The sequence below is a fragment of the Monodon monoceros genome, unplaced genomic scaffold, assembly GCF_005190385.1.
Source record: "Monodon monoceros isolate NGI ecotype Baffin Bay Population unplaced genomic scaffold, NGI_Narwhal_1 Super_Scaffold_18, whole genome shotgun sequence".
Taxonomy (NCBI): Eukaryota; Metazoa; Chordata; class Mammalia; order Artiodactyla; family Monodontidae; genus Monodon; species Monodon monoceros.
In genome coordinates this window covers 79,805,346-79,823,606 of record NW_021703774.1, presented here as the reverse complement: position 1 = coordinate 79,823,606, position 18,261 = coordinate 79,805,346, and the positions used below count along the sequence as shown (strand labels likewise).

Below are 18,261 nucleotides of genomic sequence, written 5' to 3'. Positions count from 1 at the left end.
GAAATAAATTTCTCTATAAAATTGAGACATAAAATGTTTCAATTTTATGCATATTTTGAGCTTCCGTTTTTGTATAGCCGTTAGACTGTTTACTAGGTTAAAAATACCCACTTGAATATAACATGGTGCAGCCACTGTGGAAAACAGTTTGGCAGTCCCTCAAAAACTTAAACATAGAGTTACCATATGATCTTACAATTCCTCTCTTAGGTATATACCCCAAAGAACTAAAAATATATGTTCATGCAAAAATGTGTAAACACACACACATTCATGGCAACATTATGCAGAGTAGCCAGAAAGTGGAAACAGCCTAAATGCCCATCAGCCGATAAATGGGTAAATAAAATGTGGTATATCCATACAATGAAATATTATTCAACAATAAAAAGGAATGAAGTACTGATATATGATAGAACATGATGAACTTTGAAAACATTATGCTTAGTGAAAGAAGCCAAATAAAAAAGGACACACTGTATGATTCCGTTTCTATGAAATGTCCAGAATCGGCAAAGCCATAGAGACAGACAGTAGATTAGTGGTTGTCAGGAAATGGGAAGAACAAATAAGTCGTATTTTTGGAGTGATGAAATTGTTCTAGAGTTAGATAAAGGTGATGGTTGCACAGAATACTGAGTACAATAAAAAAGACAATAAAGATTGTACACTTTAAAGGGATTAAGTTTATCACATGATATTGCTTATATGTGGAATCTGAAAAAATAATACAAATGAAATTATTTACAAAAGCAAAATAGAGTCACATAACAAACTTATGGTTACCGGTGGGGGTCGGGGGGAGGGATAAACTGGGAGGTTGGGACTGACATATACATACTACTATATATAAAATAGATAACTAATAAGGACCTACTGTATAGAACAGGGAACTCTACTCAATACTCCGTAGTGGCCTATATGGGAAAAGAATCTAAAAAAGAGTGGTTATATGTATATGTATAACTGATTCACTTTGCTGTACACCTGAAACTAACACAACATTGTAGATCAACTATACTCCAATAAAAATTTATTTAAAAAAGGATGAATTTTCTGTTATAAGAAATACACCTCAGTTTTTTAAAAAACCTCCATCTTTAGTTCCACGTGTAGTTCTTTTTTTTAAACCTCCTCCCAAATCCCATAAATATATATTTTTTGGTTAAATCTAATTAAATAACACTCTAATTCTGGCTTTGATCCACGTCGTCAGGATAACTTTAGCTATAGGAAGCCAGGCATTTATGTTTTTGCCTGGATTTGGAAGCCTTCCTAAGGATGCCCATCACCCCACATCACTGCAGTGCTTCTGCGTAAAAGTTATCTAGGGCTGAGTAGCAAATCACATCACAACTCAGCCGCTTAAGACAACAGACTTTGGCTGTATCAGAGCTTCTAGGGGTCAGGAATCTGGGAGCAGAGCTGGGGGGTTCTGGCTCATATTTTCTTGTAGGGTTTCTGTCAAGCTGTCTGTCAGCCAGGGCAGCAGTCCCTGGACCCATGACTACGGCTGCAGGACACGCTTTGAAGCGCCCTCCAGTGGCCGTTGGGCAGTGGACTTCAGTTCCTCACCATGAGACTCTTCACGGGGCTACTCTCAACAGAGCTTCCTCCCAGAGTGAGTGATGAGAGAGAAAGAGAAATGCCAGCTGCTGTGTCTTTTTAACCTAATCTGAGACGTGACACCCGTCACTTCTGCCATATTCCACTGGGCCAAAGACCAAGCTAGCAGAGTGTGGGCGGGCACTGCACAAGGGTGTGAACACCAGGACGCAGGATCACTAGGGCCATCTGGGGGGCTGGCTGCTCTGGGGAGGCAGCAGCTTTCAGACTGTACGAACCCCAAACTCAGAAACTCAGTGACACTTCCCAAAGTGCCGTCACTCAGCTAGACAGAGACCCCACTTGAGTGCTGTAAGGTGAAGGCTCCAGTTCAGCAGGAGTGACACCCAGGGGTCCAGTTGTTAGTGCTGCTGCTGTGGGGCTGCCCCGGGGGCAAAGCGTGCCAGACCCGGCATGAGGCGTCCCTGAATCCACTCTGCGAGCTCCTCCCTCCGTGAGCTTGGACAGGCCGCTGTCCCACTCCAGGCCTCTGCCTCCTGATTTGTAAAAGAGACAGTATGATTAGACCAGTGTTTTTCAATCTGTGATCTCTGGGCCCCCAGGAATCCAAGAAGGTACTGCCAGGTGAAGCTCTGGTTTGATCAGGCCCCATGTAAGAGTTCATTTGGTAAAAAAATAAATAAATAAAAGTATAATGAAAGGAACACAGGTAAAAAAAGAACGAAGTGGTCTTGAAAGCCACCGTACTCTATGATGTTTGAGCCCCCTGTGCCTTCACTTTTTTTTTTTAACATCTTTATTAGAGTATAATTGCTTTACAATGGTGTGTTAGTTTCTGCTTTATAACAAAGTGAATCAGTTATACATTTACATATGTTCCCCTATCTCTTCCCTCTTGCGTCTCCCTCCCTCCCACCCTCCCTATCCCACCCCTCTAGGTGGTCACAAACCACCGAGCTGATCTCCCTGTGCTATGCGGCTGCTTCCCACTAGCTATCTATTTGGTAGTGTATATATGTCCATGCCACTCTCTCACTTCGTCCCAGTTTACCCTTCCCCCTCCCCATATCCTCAAGTCCATTCTCTAGTAGGTCTGTGTCTTTTGAATGTCCTGATCTCTCAGCAAATCCTTCACTACAGGATCACCCTCAGTCACGCTAAAGGTATGCAAAGAATGTGCAGTTATGTTCCATCCCGGGGTTGGCTAGCCAGAGGGAAATTGCCCTTGTATCAGATGTCACAGTAATTGTCATTCAGTCGTTTTCTTGTTGTCTGGAGGGGGAGTAATCATAAGGAAAGGGCGGTGTCGGCAGTGTTGAGAAGGGGCCAGCATATCTGCATGGAAAGAGAAAGGTCAGTCATGGAAGTCGGAAGCCCGAGCACCGGAAGGAGCACAGGGGGAGAGCGCCGGGTTGAGAAAGGGCTGCACCTGGAGTCCTCTGAGCTCTGCTCTCCTCACTGTGATCACCTCAAGCGTGGCCAAGATGAGCAAATGAAGTCGTGGCTCACTCGGAAAGTGTATAAACAGGTAGTGCCCCAGCTGAGGGAGGCTGTAATACGATAGGGGTGGTGGTGCCACAGGGGAGAGGGCAGGAGGGTCCCCTGGAATGGTGGCAGCCTCCACCCACTCCCTTTCCACACGGGAATGCAGGCTCAGGGTTGCAGATCTTCACATTTTCCAGGAGAAGCCAGAAATCCAGGTTTTCATGTGAAATTTTCCAATTTTAAAACTTGCCAAACAAAACTTATCACTGCACCAGACCTGATCCATTGGTCCAGTTTGCGACCCCTGAATTCCAAATGAGTGACTCCATTTTAATTAAAAACACCAGGAAAATCGGATTAAATTTTCCATTCTCCTTCTGAGAATTTGGAGGCACATTATTCAACTACCAAGTCCCTACTGTGTGCCAGGCACAGAGAGGATTCTAGAATGTTCTCATTTTCTCATCACCTCTCTGACCACAGAGCCCACTTTCTCCCTTGTTCCATCTGTTGCAGGAAGGGGGACCCCTTCCAGGACCCGAGAGCGGGCTCTCGTCTAACACTCGGAAATGAATTGTCCGAGGAGACACACGTGCTGACAAAGCAGGAGACTTTACTGGGAAGGGGCGCCCGGGCGGAGGGGAGGAGGGAAAGGGAACCCAGGAGGACTGCTCTGCCACGTGGCTCGCCGTCTCGGGTTTTATGGTGATGGGGTTAGTTTCCGGGTTGTCTCTGGCAAATCATTCTGACTCAGGGTCCTTCCTGGTGGCGCGCGCACATCGCTCAGCCAAGATGGATTCTAGCGAGGAGGATTCTGGGAGGTTGGTAGGACACATGGACAGGTGTCTCCTCTCTCCTTTGACCTTTCCTGAATTCTTCTGGTTGGTGGTAGCTTTTTAGTTCCACGTTCCTTACCAGGAACTCCTGTTGTAAGAGAATTCATGCAAGTGGTTAATATCGGGGCTGGCCAGGGAGCGTGGTTTCAGTCAGTGGCTCCCCTAACACATCCATTAAGTTTTCCAAACGTGGGAAAGTGGGAAAAATAGAAATAGAAGGGAAGGAGAATCGAAGCCTGGAAGAAAAATTTGGCCAATGTCTCATTCCACAAGCGGGGGTAAAATTATGCCCCCAAAATCACCATCTTTGTTCCCTCAGAAACTAGCCCAGCGCTCATTACGTATTTATCGAAAGACTCAATAACGATTATAGCATACATCGATGGATCACCCACCGTGTGCCTGCCCAGTGGGGGCATTATCGTATTACCATGCATTTTATTCCTCATAACAGGACCCCTTTGTAAGATGAGGAAACCAAAGCCTTAAAGAGGCTAAGTTACGGCTGGAGTTCACAGAGTTCTCAAGCTGTGGGGCTGGGATTTAAATCCAGATGTGCTGACGCCAGAGCACACATTTTTAACATTATACCGAATGAATGAATGAATGAGTGAGTGAATAAGTGAGTGAGTGAGGCCCTCATCCCTTACCCTCCAGCCCCACCCTGCCTCCCAACTCCTGCCCTGGTTCTGAGACTTAAAGCCCTGAGTGACATATTTTCAGGTCTCCCAGAGGAATCTTGGGGCCATCAGTTCCCTTAGTGGCTCAGGAGGCTCCTACTTGGCACAGCCTCCCAGGAGCGGTCAGTGTTAAACAGGAGCTCAGCCCCCTTCCTGTCACGCTGATACACTTGGCATCATTTGCCTTTTAAACGTGGTGAAAGGGAAAGATTCAAGAAAGCTGCAGGTTTTATGCATCAAGGAGGGGTATTATTTACCAGCGCACTAGTTTCTGTTATTTTTTTCTGTACCTTAGTGTATAATCAGAGCTCATAAATGTGCTACTGTGTGGGAGGTCTACATTTCCTCCCAATTAAGCATCCCCAGATGTTCACAGATCCTGACAATTTGTGCCTCCCTGCCTGCTTCAGCTCACCTTCCATCCTCACTCTTCCGCTTTGCTCCAGCCCAGGAGGAGCTCGGAATGTCCCGCCCTGCGGTTGCCCTAATCAGTCAGCATTCCCCAGTACTGCAATTCGACCTCTGCCTGTGTCTGTTTCTTCCTTGATGTGGTTGAGCATCTACTGTCTGCTTTGACTCAGAAATCTCTCCTTCATTAGAACCTGACTCCCAAAGGCAGCTGGATTTCCTTGCTGCTTTTGGAGAGCACCAATAGGACTCCCTTGGTGCAACCACAGAAGTCCCTATGTGATACATGCTGGCCTGATGGCTAGACAAGGGATCAGCAAACATTTCTCTACACCGCAGTTAGCAAACTTGCAATTTCAGGGGCTGTTGGGATGAAACCAGGAAATACTGTGGTCCTTCAGATAGGCCCAATGGTCTATGTTTGCAAAGTATCATACCCAGAGGATACTAGGGCTAACCCAAATAGGGGCCTCTCTGTTTCCCCCCAAATCCACCCAAGACAAGCTCCACGGGCTTAATGGTTCTGTCCCGAGGGCTTTGGCCTTTATTCCCCAGGAAAAGACAATGAAAGGATCTTAGAATGACATAAGACTTGGAATCTGCAGAACTGGGGTCACATTCTCGCTCTGCCATGTATTGGTTCTGGGATCTAAATAAAATCACTGAATTTGGGGTTTGTTTTCCTCACCTATAAAAATGAAAGTAATAAGGACAAAAATTGGCTCACAAAATTATTGTGAGAATTACATAAATTGGCATCTGTGAATGTACTTGGAACAGAGTAGGTTTTTTACCAAATGTTAGATGAATTTCTTTAATGAAAGAATAAAGGTGGGGCTTCCCTGGCGGCGCATTGGTTGAGAGTCCACCTGCCGATGCAGGGGACACGGGTTCGTGCCCCGGTCCGGGAAGATCCCACATGCCGCGAAGCGGCTGGGCCCGTGAGCCATGGCCACTGAGCCTGTGCATCTGGAGCCTGTGCTCCGCAATGGGAGAGGCCACAACAGTGAGAGGCCTACGTACCACAAAAAAAAAAAAAAAAAAATAGAATAAAGGTATCCCCTTTCATTTTCCCTTCTCACCATTGAGGTGAAAGAAATATCATTACCTCCAGTGAGGAGCTCTGCACCCAGACCTGAGGCCACTTCTCTCTCAGCATGACGGTGCGGTCCGGTCCATCCTAGTCCTGGCTTCTTCTCTCTACCTGGCCAAGAAGTCTGGTGTCACTTTTTACCTCTACTCTTTTACTTAATTTTTTCTATTATGAAAAATTTTACGTCTACAGAAGAGTGAAAAGAACAATATAATGAACAATCTACCACCTAGTTAGCATTTTGCCATATTATATATTATGTTATATATGTGTGTATATGTATGTATGTATGTATGTATGTATATATATATATATATATATTTGCTGAACTACTGCAGAGATAGTGACTCTTCATCCCAAAGTATTTCAACATGCATTTCCAAGAGAAGTCATTCTTTTATAACTAAATTAACATTATACACTAACCAAATTAACAATTTCCTAGTATCATCTAATACCGACCTAATGTCAAATTTTCCCAAATTATTTCCAAAATAGATCTTGTAACTTTTTTTGGAATAGGTATCCAATCAAAGATGCACTTGGTTGTTATGTCTCTTAAGTTTTTAAAAATCTAGAACAGACTACTTCCCACCCACCCCCACTCCCAGCTTGCCTGCCACATACACACACTTTCTGTCTCCTTTGATGCTAATTTTTTTTTAATTACGGTATAGTTGTTTTATAATGTTGTGTTAGTTTCTACTGTACAGTGAAGTGAATCAGCCATGTATATACATATATCCCCTCGTTTTTGGATTTCCTTCCCATTTAGGTCACACAGAGCACTATGTAGAGTTCCCTGTGCTATACAGCAGTTTCTCATTAGTTATCTATTTTATACATATTAGCGTATATATGTCAATCCCAATCATGATGCTAAATTTGATTCCAGGGCTAAGATGGTGATCAGCCAGACCTCCATGTTTTTAAGGTAGAGTGCTCTCCTTTGTGATTAGCGAGGTATGGGGGTGAAGGGGAGGAGGGGCGGGGAGGAGGAGAGTTGGCTATAATCTTTCCATTCCCCAGTTCCATTTGCTCCTCTAGTGCTGAGGAAAAAAGAACATTCCTGGTTCTTCAGGAACAACCGTTGGTTCTGAAAAAAAAAAAAGGACCTCTAGGTGACTTTTACCAAAAGAGAAGTTCAGGGAAGGGAGAAATTGCAACCCTAGGGAGATGATAGGAATATTTATTCATTAGATGGCATCTGAGTCAGCTCTTGAAGATTGGATTGGCAGATGTGGAGAAGTGTGTGAAGGGTGTCTGGCAAAGGGAACAGCATGAGTGAGGACATAGAAGCAGGAAAGTCTGGCGTGGTGTGTACAAGGAACAGTGAGCCATTTACTTTAAATAGAGGGTGGGCTAGCCCTACTGATAATACCCACAGTGGTGGAAAATACATACAAAAGGAGCCAATTGTTGTCAACCGTGGATACCCTCAGGGATCCAGACGTCAGAACAAGCATTGCTTTGCGGTCCCCCTTGAGTCAGAAGTAAGGCTTACTGTACTTTGCAAGGGTGCAGGGGAGCTCTTTCCCCTTGGGTCTTCCCCCTTGCTGTTCTACTCTTTATCCCCGTGGTCTTGGCTCCACATTATTGCCTCATTCTTTACCTCTGCAGCCAAGCCCCACATCTCCTAGATCTATGCTATCTCCGGATAGCTCAAAGGAGGCAATCCAGTCTCTCCTGCTAGATTGATTGCCTCTCATGACTTTAATACTTTATTATGATAAAATACCCTAAATCAAGGATGCTGAGAGTCATAGGGGTGTCAGGAACAAAGAACCCTGTACTGATGAGTGAGTCAGGCAGAATCTCCAAGTGATAGGAAGTAGGGTTGGAAGGGTTGGTTGGGATTTGGTCATCAATGGTTTCTGATCAAGGAAAGGGCCAGATCAGAACTCCTGAAATGTATCAATCTTGCAGCGGTGCATAAGTGCATAAAATGGCTTGGTGAAGAGAAGTGATCTGAGGAGGGGAGATTCGGGTAGAGACACCAGCTGGCAGGTGGCAGGTGACTCTAGAAGCATGGATATCACTGTGCAGAGAGAATGTTGAGATGTAGCAAAACAGCAACAAGGATGACTCCTCAGTGGACACCCAAGGGCTGGGAGGTAAAAAGAAGCACCTGAGGAGAAGATAGAAAAGACTCATCCTGAGAGGGAAGAGGTAAACCGACCCATCCCTGTATAACACAAGCAAGTGAAGACACTGCCTGCAAGGAAGGAGTGGTAATAGTACAGTGCCGAACTATCTATATTTTCACAGAGATAAGAAGTGAGCAAGAGACTTTGAATTGGGTGGACATGTTTCTCCTCCAGCCCTACCACTTGCTCGTCTGCATCCATCTCCCTTTCCTGTGGTCCTCCTCTGCCATCCATAGCTCATCTCTCCTCTGAACTCTGGGACCATCTCTTTCTTCCTTCATGTTCCATCAGTCCCTCCTCTCCCTCTCACCCTGCTCGGCCAAGAAGAGGCTCAAAGACTCTTCTATCTTAAAAACACAAACCAACCAACCTTCCTCAATCTTATATCTACCTCCAAATCTTGCCCTTTTTCTCTATCATTCCACATTTAACTCTGGGAGGAAGTTATCTTAGCTGCATCCGTTTGTCTCCTTTTACTCATTCCTTACTGCTGCCCAACCTCCCTTCACCAAAATGTTCTCATTATGATCACTGATGTCCATACAGTTAAATCCAATGGACAATGTTTGGTCTATAGCTTATCTTGACTTTGTGAGTCATTGATAATATTAATTACTTTCTTTTTCTTGCAGTCTCCTCTTGCCTTACCTCTGAACACCACTTATTCCTGTTTCCTCTCATGCCTCTCTGTCCGTTCCCCCTCAGTCTCCTCTGCTCATGCTGTACACACCCTTGGACACCCTCGGGAAGGCCCATGGTGACCACTACCATTTTCATTCTGATGAGTGCCAGATCTGCGTCTCCAGCCCAGACTTCTTCTTTGAGCTCCAGAACCATATATGGTATCTAACTGTCTACCAGAGAACTCAATTTTTATTCAACAAATCCTTATATACTCTATAGCAGGTACTGCTCTAAACACTTTATGAAATACTAGCTTATCCACTGCCCCAACCCAAATTGAAAACCACCATGACCAGAATTGAACTCATCACCTTTCCACCCAGCCTCCTCCTTCTCCCCCTGTGAGGCCGGCATTGTAGAAGGGCATCCACCATTCACACAGCTGCTCCAACCAGGAATTACTGGCTCTTCCTAGGCATACCTCTCCCTCACCACCCAATCCTTGCCCTTTCTCTCCAAATACAACTAGTCTTCAAGACTGGCTGATCCCACCGCTTTATCACCTCCCACTGCCACTGCTTTAATTCAGGCCTTCATCACTTGTGACCTGGATCATCTAGAGACTCTCCTGCCTCTGGTCTGACCCCTCTCAAATCCACTCTCCATGATGCTTTCCAAATAATTTCTTCTAACATACAGTTTGAGCCTGTCTCCATCTCTGCCTTCATGTTTAAGTCCTTCCATTTTGCTTCAAGATTTAAAGATGAATAAAATTCTCAGACCCAGGAAGTAAGGTTAGGGGGTCCAGGTGGGCTCCGGAATGGCTAGCTGTCTCATGCCTCTGAATATTCTTGCTATGCCCTTCCCCTCTTCTCTCTATAACCATCACATACTCCTCCATACGTGACTTTTGCTCTCAGAAGACTTTCTTATTCCGATTTAAACCCCCTTTCTTGGTGTTCCCATAGCATACTTTGTATATATCTGCTGTCGTATATATCATTCTGTCTTTTTTTTGTGGTCTCATCACTGACTGTAAACTTCTTAAGAGGAGAGATTAAACATTATTAAACTGTGACTCCCCAGTATTCAAAAAGCTTCTCTTGGATGAATGAACAAATAAATGAATGAATAGCAATAACTGAGTAGCATTATAATTAAATATTTAAGGATGTGGGGTTTTAGAACAATCTAGTTCAGTTCAATCCCAGTTCAACTATCATTTACAAGATCTATGACTTTGGGCAAATTTCCTAATACCCGGCACCTTGATTTCCTCTTCTATACAGTTAAGATTAATGAGAGAACTCCATCAGTTCAACGTGATAATTAAATGAGATTATCTATATAAATCAAGTAGCAAAATACCTAGCTCACAGTAATGCTTAATAAATGTTTGCTATTATTACCATCTTTAAATTAGGAAATCAATTACTTTTGAGGCGCTTGGAAGTAATTTTTTAAATGTAGATGGAATATTCTCCCTGAAATGTTTTAAATTAATTTTCATACTTTTTACTATTTATTGTTACTGTTGTTAATTTGCAGAGTTAAAACTTAGTTTATAGCTAGGAAAAGTTCAGCCCAGCCCCTGGCATATCATCAAAACTTCCCCCAAAATGGAGCTGAATTCATAAGATGATCCTACCCTGTTGAAGGTCCCAGAGTCAGATGGCTAGGGAATATAATCTTTCATTCCAGGAACTAGGGAATGTTGCCACTCACTTATGCTTTAAGCAGTTTCCTGACTCAGAAGCCAGATGATCAAGATATACATTTACCAGCACCCCAGATACCCACTAACTGTTTGTCCCCAGCACATTTCAGAGACAGTCCTTTCTTTCACTGGTTGGAAAGGGCATGGGGATGCAAAGGTATTTTCATATTTGTAAAAGCAATACTATGGATCCTTCAGAACACTTAAATAGAGCAGAGTTAACTCTAAGACTAAACACAATTAGTTTCTGACCTAGCCACGGATTTGGAATATCCACGTAAGGAATACCCATCTTGAGCAAAAAGGAGAACCGACTATAGAATTTTGAAAGCCTGTCTTGGTTACTGAGCGCTCATTTCAACAACTGATTAAACAATATCACAAACTTAATTGACAAACCGCTCATCAGCTCAATTTCTTCTATTAATACCCATTTACCTGAATGTACATTTACAGTTGGAGCCAGTCCAGCTGCTGCCACCAGATGGTTTATAGATGCATGCTGAGACGCATCTGAAAAGTAACATCTGGAAATCTTTGAATCACATTCTTCTTGCTAAAATATCCCTGGGGGAACAGGGGCCTCAAAGAGAGAAAAATCCAAACTTTTAATGTATATTGTGAAGGATGTGAGATGTTAAAGTTTTTCTGTCTTAATTAAAAGTCCCAGAGAACAAAACAGAAATTAATCTAAAATTCTAATTGAAAAAGCATTAACGCTATCGATAAAGGAGCATCACCTTTCAAATTGTATTATGATATCATTTATGAGAGCTCATCTTTAATACAAGTTTATGAAAATGCCCAACCACTCATAAGGTCTACACTCAAAACCATCTGTCCAACCGTGGTGACAGATTTGCACTGACCCTCTACATGCACATTTGCTCCAAGGGGCCTGGAACAAAAAACTTCCCTGGGTTGTTCCCAGGTTTAATGAGATAATGAATGTGAAAGTGCTTTGTAGAATGAAGAACACTTTGTAAACTGTAAAGGGCTACATTAACACAAGATTAGTCACTGTTAAAGACAAACTGTTTGACAGAACTCATAGTACAGCAAATAATCGTGGGTAGAGCAAAGAAAAATGATTAGCTCAGGCAGATACAAAACCACAACTAAGTCTTTATTTTCAGACCAGTGATCAAACCACCACAATTAAAGGGTCAGCTCGCATTACAGACCTGGGGTGGGGATGGGGAGGCTGTTCTTGTTTTTTTTCCTAACTTTGAAAATACTCTATATAGAATATTATCCTAATTTGGGACTTCCTTCCCTGCCTGTGATTTCAGACTTCCTGGGGCCACAGGGTTATTATCAAGTATCCATGGATCCTTATGCTGAGCCAGCCCTGAGAGTAGCCTGGAAAATGTGTACTTACTAGGCTCTGGTAAATATTTATTAAATGAATGAATGAACCACCTCATTCATTTACATACTAGTGTATTTCAAATTATGTAAATACCATTGTATTTAGATTATCTATGGCTGCATAACAAACTACTCCAAAACTTACTGGCTTAAAACAACAATGATCTTGTCATTTCTCATGATTCTGTTGGTTGCCTGGGTTGTCCTGCTGGTTCTACCTGGGATCATTCATGTGGCTGCATTCAGCTAGCAATCAGCTGGTGACTGGACTGATAGCTCAGCTGGGACAGGTGGGCCTCTCTCTCCCCTTGTGAGGCTAGACCAGCTTCCTCACATGATGGCAGCTAGGTTCCAAGAAGGCAAACCCCAGAGAGCAAGCACTTACCAAGCTATTGCTGTGTCAAGTTTATTGATGTCCCCTTGGCCGAGCAGGTCACTCCATCCAGAGTCAATGTGACAGGAAACTAAACCAGGGGGTTGTTTTTTTTGGACCAATAGTGTGACAATCTATAACAGTGTGATTAATTAATTGCAAATTCAGAGTTACTGAATTCATAAGAGCTTTTGGTCATAATGTTCTCTCAAGCATCAGGATGTTCATTAAAGTTCAGACATTCTTGTGAGGCTCCACTAAATTGTTTGGCAGTTTAAAGGGATCCTTGTAATCAAAAGAGATGGAAGGAATTTAAAGTATTTGATCTTATTGATATATTTGGGATGAGATTTGAGGTATTTGGAAAATGTTGCTTTAATATTTATTATGTTCTCCACCATAGTAGGACAATGAGTGCTAACTGAAGAATGTTTAAAAAGTTAATACAGCGGCTTCCCTGGTGGCGCAGTGGTTGAGAGTCCGCCTGCCGATGCAGGGGACACGGGTTCATGCCCCAGTCCGGGAGGATCCCACATGCGCGCGGAGCGGCTGGGCCCATGAGCCATGGCCGCTGAGCCTGCGCGTCCGGAGCCTGTGCTTCACAATGGGAGAGGCCACAACAGTGAGAGGCCCGCGTACCGCAAAAAAAAAAAAAAAGTTAATACATTACTGCACTTTTGCTAGAGGGATAAGATGGAATGTTGGTTCTTTCTCATCCAGGGCAGAGCACATCACCCTTAACGCCTGAGGCCCACCCCTGGCTCCTATGACTTTAATGTGGCAGAAATCAAGGATGAAGTACCAAAAGTCAACTTTTGCAAAAAAAAGCGACATTGTAAAAAGCTGGCAACTGACAAATATAAAACTTTTACTTTTACATACTAGTTCTATAGTGCCAGCCAATAACTATAGAGTGAGAAAGGCATCAAACAGTAACAGGAGAGCAGGCAGGGGAAATGGCAGGTGAGTGAATGTGCCCGCTGACAGAGAATCTAGTGGTCATCCTGTTCAGAGGGGTGAAATCAGAAGTGGGAACTTAAGTGTCTTGGTGAGTTGGATATTTTCCTTGGTGATAATGAGTCTGTGCTTTCTTTGGGCAATCAATCAACTAGCGATGTCGAGAGATCCAAAAGGAGACCAGTTCCCTTCCAGGGGAGCCTCCCTACAAGGATGCTCGCTGCACGTGTGGTCAGAAGGCAACGCGTTGGCTTGTGGCCCAACTGCAGGCAGCACCGCTCTGGCTGACCGCAAGGGGCTGCATTTGGGCACGTGGCCACCAGAGTGGCGTAAGTTGTTCACCCCATCTTTATTGGCACCTTCCAGGCCCCACCCACACAGTTTTCTATGTGATCCTGACGTTTCTCTTAAGACCTTTCTAGCAGACCATTTTCCCAGTTTCTCCTCTGTGGCTCAACACTCCTCTCCAGTTTCCTCTTTGTTTACTTGTTCTTTCCATTAATTTACTCAACATGTCTTGAATGGCAGCTGTGTTCAAGGTTCTCGGTGATGTCCTGGAGCTACACGGGGCAAATACAGTTGGTTAAGGAAGACATATCCCCAAATAGCCTCCAAAACGCAGGAAGTGCTAGTAAATGTCACACGTGGTAGAATAAAGGGTCAGAGGAAGGAACTGATCATTTACGACCACTGCTTCTCAGCTTGCTTCACGGCCCCTTTTCCTCTTTGCCAGGATTCACTTTCCAGCTGCTTCTGTCTCCCTCACCAGCCACCCAGCCACTCTGGCTTTGATACCTCGTCCCAGCCCTGATCATTCTCCTTAAATCCCAACCACCCTTTCCTCTCTCTATTAGATGTTGTCATTGAAGGATTCTGGGTCTTCAGTCAGGCAGCATGGTGGCTAAGGCTGAACTTATTCTTCTGGGACCTACTGTCACTCCTGTATTCCCAGACTCAACAATGGCTACAAGTAACCTACAAGAAACCTTAAGTAGTCTTGGACATATCCTATCTGTGGGCTTCTGAATTTACCTTGCGAAATACTTGTGGATTTTACCTTCGTTTTACCTGGGAAATGCCTCATCTCATCCTATTCTTATTAATCCCCAGGACCATCACACCAACCTACTAACTGGACTCACACCTCCATCTCTTTCTTCTCTAAACTATACTCCAGGGACTTCCCTGGTGGCATAGTGGTTAAGAATCTGCCTGCCAATGCAGGGGACACAGGTTCGATCCCTGGTCCAGGAAGATCCCACATGCTGCAAAGCAACAAGCCTGTACACCACAACTACTGAGTCTGCGCTCTAGAGCCCTCGAGCAACAACTACTGAGCCTGCGTGCCACAACTACTGAAGCCCGTGCGCCTATAGCTTGGGCTCCGCAACAAGAGAAGCCACAGCAATGAGAAGCCTGCGCACCACAACGAAGAGTAGCCCCCGCTCGCTGCAGCTAGAGAAAGCCCGTGCACAGCGATGAAGACCCAATGCAGTCAAAAAATAAAATAAAAAATAAAAAGCATAGGCTCAAGGGCCAGCCTGATAAACTATCCTCCACTGAGACCAGGGTGATTTTTTTTTAATATATAAAGTGATCATGTCACTTCTGTGCTTCAGAACTTTATCATTGTACACAGAGTAAATTTTTTGGCATGGCATAGAAGACTGTCCGAATGTGATCTCAGTTCCAATATGTTAATACTTCCCCTCCACCGCTCCACCCTGCCCGCACTACACACACACACACACACACACACACAGATACTTTTAACTCCTTCAAATAGCTCCTAGGGAAAAAAAAGCATGAAAGTCTCAAAAGTGAAGAAAATCGATTAGTAGAGTACCTTCTGTGAAATGCTGGCCTTGCCTAGTGTGATTGTCAGGGACGGTCTAACTCTACACGGACTGTGCACCTCTAATTGCCTTTGGTGGGCGAGGCTGTTTCAGAACTCTAGAATTAGAGGTTAAGTTGTGGAAAATGGATGGTAATGCAGATGTCTTCTTCCACAACAGGGCAAATGATTCCTTTTCCTAACTATGCAAATACATTTTGTCTCACAGAGACTACAAACTGCTGTAAGCCAAATCTTGATTCAAACTGATTTTAACATCTTACTGGTTCCCTCATTAATTAAAGAATTACATAACATCCTTGGTACATGTTCATTTTAAATTTCTGTGAGAGTCATCAATTTACCACTTGACAATATTTTGAGGATTTCATCAGTCATCACCAAGATGCTCCAGTGTACTTTCCTGGGGGAGCCAGGGAAACTGCTTTGCAAGAGAAGTCTCCCTCCTGGGTTGCTTATGCCTAAGCCCATCTTTTCTTTGCCCCCAGAGTGCTCCTTAATTGACAACAGAAACTTAACTTTTTTCCTCAGTTTTTTATATCAACAAAAATTATGTGTTGTCTGCATCAGCTTACACATAATTTTCAGTATTTTAGGAAACTTAAAACCTTGAACTAATATCTTTTTACATAAATTTATTTTTTTTATATTTATTTTGGGCTACATTGGTTCTTCATTGCTGCACATGGGCCTTTCTCTAGTTGAGGCGAGCGGGGGCTACTCTGTTTCGGTGCGTGGGCTTCTCATTTCAGTGGCTTCTCTTGTTGCGGAGCACAGGCTCTAAGCACGCGGGCTTCAGTAGTTGTGGCAGGCAGGCTCAATAGTTGTGGCTCACGGGCTCTAGAACGCAGGCTCAGTAGTTATGGTGCACGGGCTTAGTTGCTCCGCGGCATGTGGGATCTTCCCAGACCAGGGACCCAACCCGTGTTTCCTGCATTGGCAGGCGGATTCTTAACCACTGCACCACCAGGGAAATCCCTTGAACTAATATTAATTGATCCAATAAAAGGAAAATACTGGACACAAGTATTGATATTTATTTACTTTTGTTTTCATTTTCATATGCTATAGAGTGGTTATGTTGGGGGTCATTTAATAAACATGGTCATTTTTGCCACTTTAAGAAGGTGTACAAGGATTGGGTGACAGTAGAAAGTTGTGCTTTGTGTATTTGAGATCTTTTTCTGGCCTGCTAAAATGCTTGTATACGACTAAGGCCAATCATCTATTGTGCAGTTTTCTTTATAAAACAGAAATTAATTACTTTGATTAAAAGTAATGGTCATATAAGTGGTTACAACTATATAAGAACAATAGTGATGAAGAAAAACAACTTTATGCATTTTTTTATTTTCAAGGGAGAAAGAATAGTTTCATCCTAAAATAAGAGTTTGTTACAGTCAGAATAAGAATGAAAGACAAAACTCGAGAAAAGTACATTTTATTTGCCATGGTTTTGGGGCTTTTTTAATTTATTTATTTGATTTATTAATTTTTGGCTGCATTGGGTCTTCGTTGATGCGCGCGGGCTTTCTCTAGTTGCGGTGAGCAGAGGCTACTCTTCACTGCAGTGCGTGGGCTTCTCATTGCAGTGGCTTCTCTTGTTGTGGAGCATGGCCTCTAGACGCATGGACTCCAGTAGTTGTGGCACGTGGGCTCAGTAGCTGTGGCTCTCAGGCTCTAGAGTGCAGGCTCAGTAGTTGTGGTGCACAGCCTTAGCTGCTCCGCTGCATGTGGGATCTTCCCAGATCAGGGCTCGAACCCGTGCCCCCTGCATTGGCAGGTGGATTCTTAACCACTGCACCACCAGGGAAGCCCCTTGCCTTGGTTTAAAGCATCTCAGTCTGAAAATAAATTTATGAACTCTTAAAATTGTGATGGGCTTTCTTCCCTGGTTTATTAATGCCCTCGTTTACAACGTGAAAGATTATTTACCATCTCTGTCATCTACCTAGAAATCAAAGATTCCATGTCTTTGCAGAATAATTTTCTGTGACGATGTTGACTTTATGATGTTTTTGATTATTTTTTTTAAGTTTCTTTACTTGTGAAAGGGCTGAGTTTCTACAGAATTGTATTATTTTCTTCTGTTTATTTTAAAATATTTTATTCTAATTAGATTAAGTTGGTTTCTCAATATTGTTTCTCAATCACCCATGATTCCATTTTAATCAAGTGATTAAGATAGGATTAAAACTCCTCTGACAAGCTTTTAAATTTTGTCCTCCTAAGATTGAGCCCTAAGTTTAGAAAGAATAAAGTAAAGTTTCCGGAATATTATTTGCACCTAAACCTATCATTGAGGTAACCTAAAAGGCCCATGGAAAATGGCAACAATTTGTTATTTTGCCTCATAAAAGGAGCAATGTTAGAAATAATTAGGTTTGTTGACATGCCCATATTTCTTAACAAGCTCAACATTATTGTAAAAGCTGCATAAGAATTACCAAATCATGGGGCTTCCCTGGTGGCGCAGTGGTTGAGAGTCCGCCTGCCGATGCAGGGGACACGGGTTCGTGCCCCGGTCCGGGAAGATTCCACATGCCGCGGAGCGGCTGGGCCCATGAGCCATGGCCACTGAGCCTGTGCGTCCGGAGCCTGTGCTCCACAACAGGAGAGGCCGCAGTGGTGAGAGGCCCGCGTACCACAAAAAAAAAAAAAAGAATCACCAAATCATGAAAAAATCTTCCATGAATTAAGTTAGAATAGGTAAACTATTATTAATATAATTTTTTTAATTGTATGCTTTATGTGAAACTCCTGGAAACTTTTCAGTATACTCACTGTCCTTAATATGTTTTTACTTTCAGGGGAAATCACTGCTCAAACTCATATGAAATGTCCCCCAGTAGAGGATTTTATTTTTCTATATACTGATATGATCAGTTAATGTGATAAATTAACCTCAGCCTTTCTGTCTTTGTCATTTACAAATAATTTTTGCTTTACTTTTATGCTTGCCTGATGGCTCTCTCATCAGCTATAAACTAGAGTTTCTCTGGTCAACTAAGAAAGAGTCTCAGAGCTTCATGGGAAGGATTGCATCAGGGACTTTGAACTATTGATACTCCAAAGAATAGATTCTCAGGGACAAGCTTCTGAGCTGACACTGCTTGGACAACTTCAGACCACACCAGTGGACCGGGTGG

The 18,261-nt window shown here is 43.3% G+C and overlaps 1 protein-coding gene across 1 annotated transcript in view; it reads left to right on the top strand.

Moving 5' to 3' along the window:
- The first annotated feature begins 2,926 nt into the window (after positions 1 to 2,926).
- Positions 2,927 to 18,261, top strand: part of LOC114897905 (40S ribosomal protein SA-like) — a 41,886-nt gene continuing 26,551 nt past the window's right edge. The window contains 2 exon segments of the mRNA XM_029226963.1: positions 2,927 to 3,094; positions 8,921 to 9,057. Coding sequence (XP_029082796.1) covers positions 2,927 to 3,094; positions 8,921 to 9,057 — 305 coding nt within the window.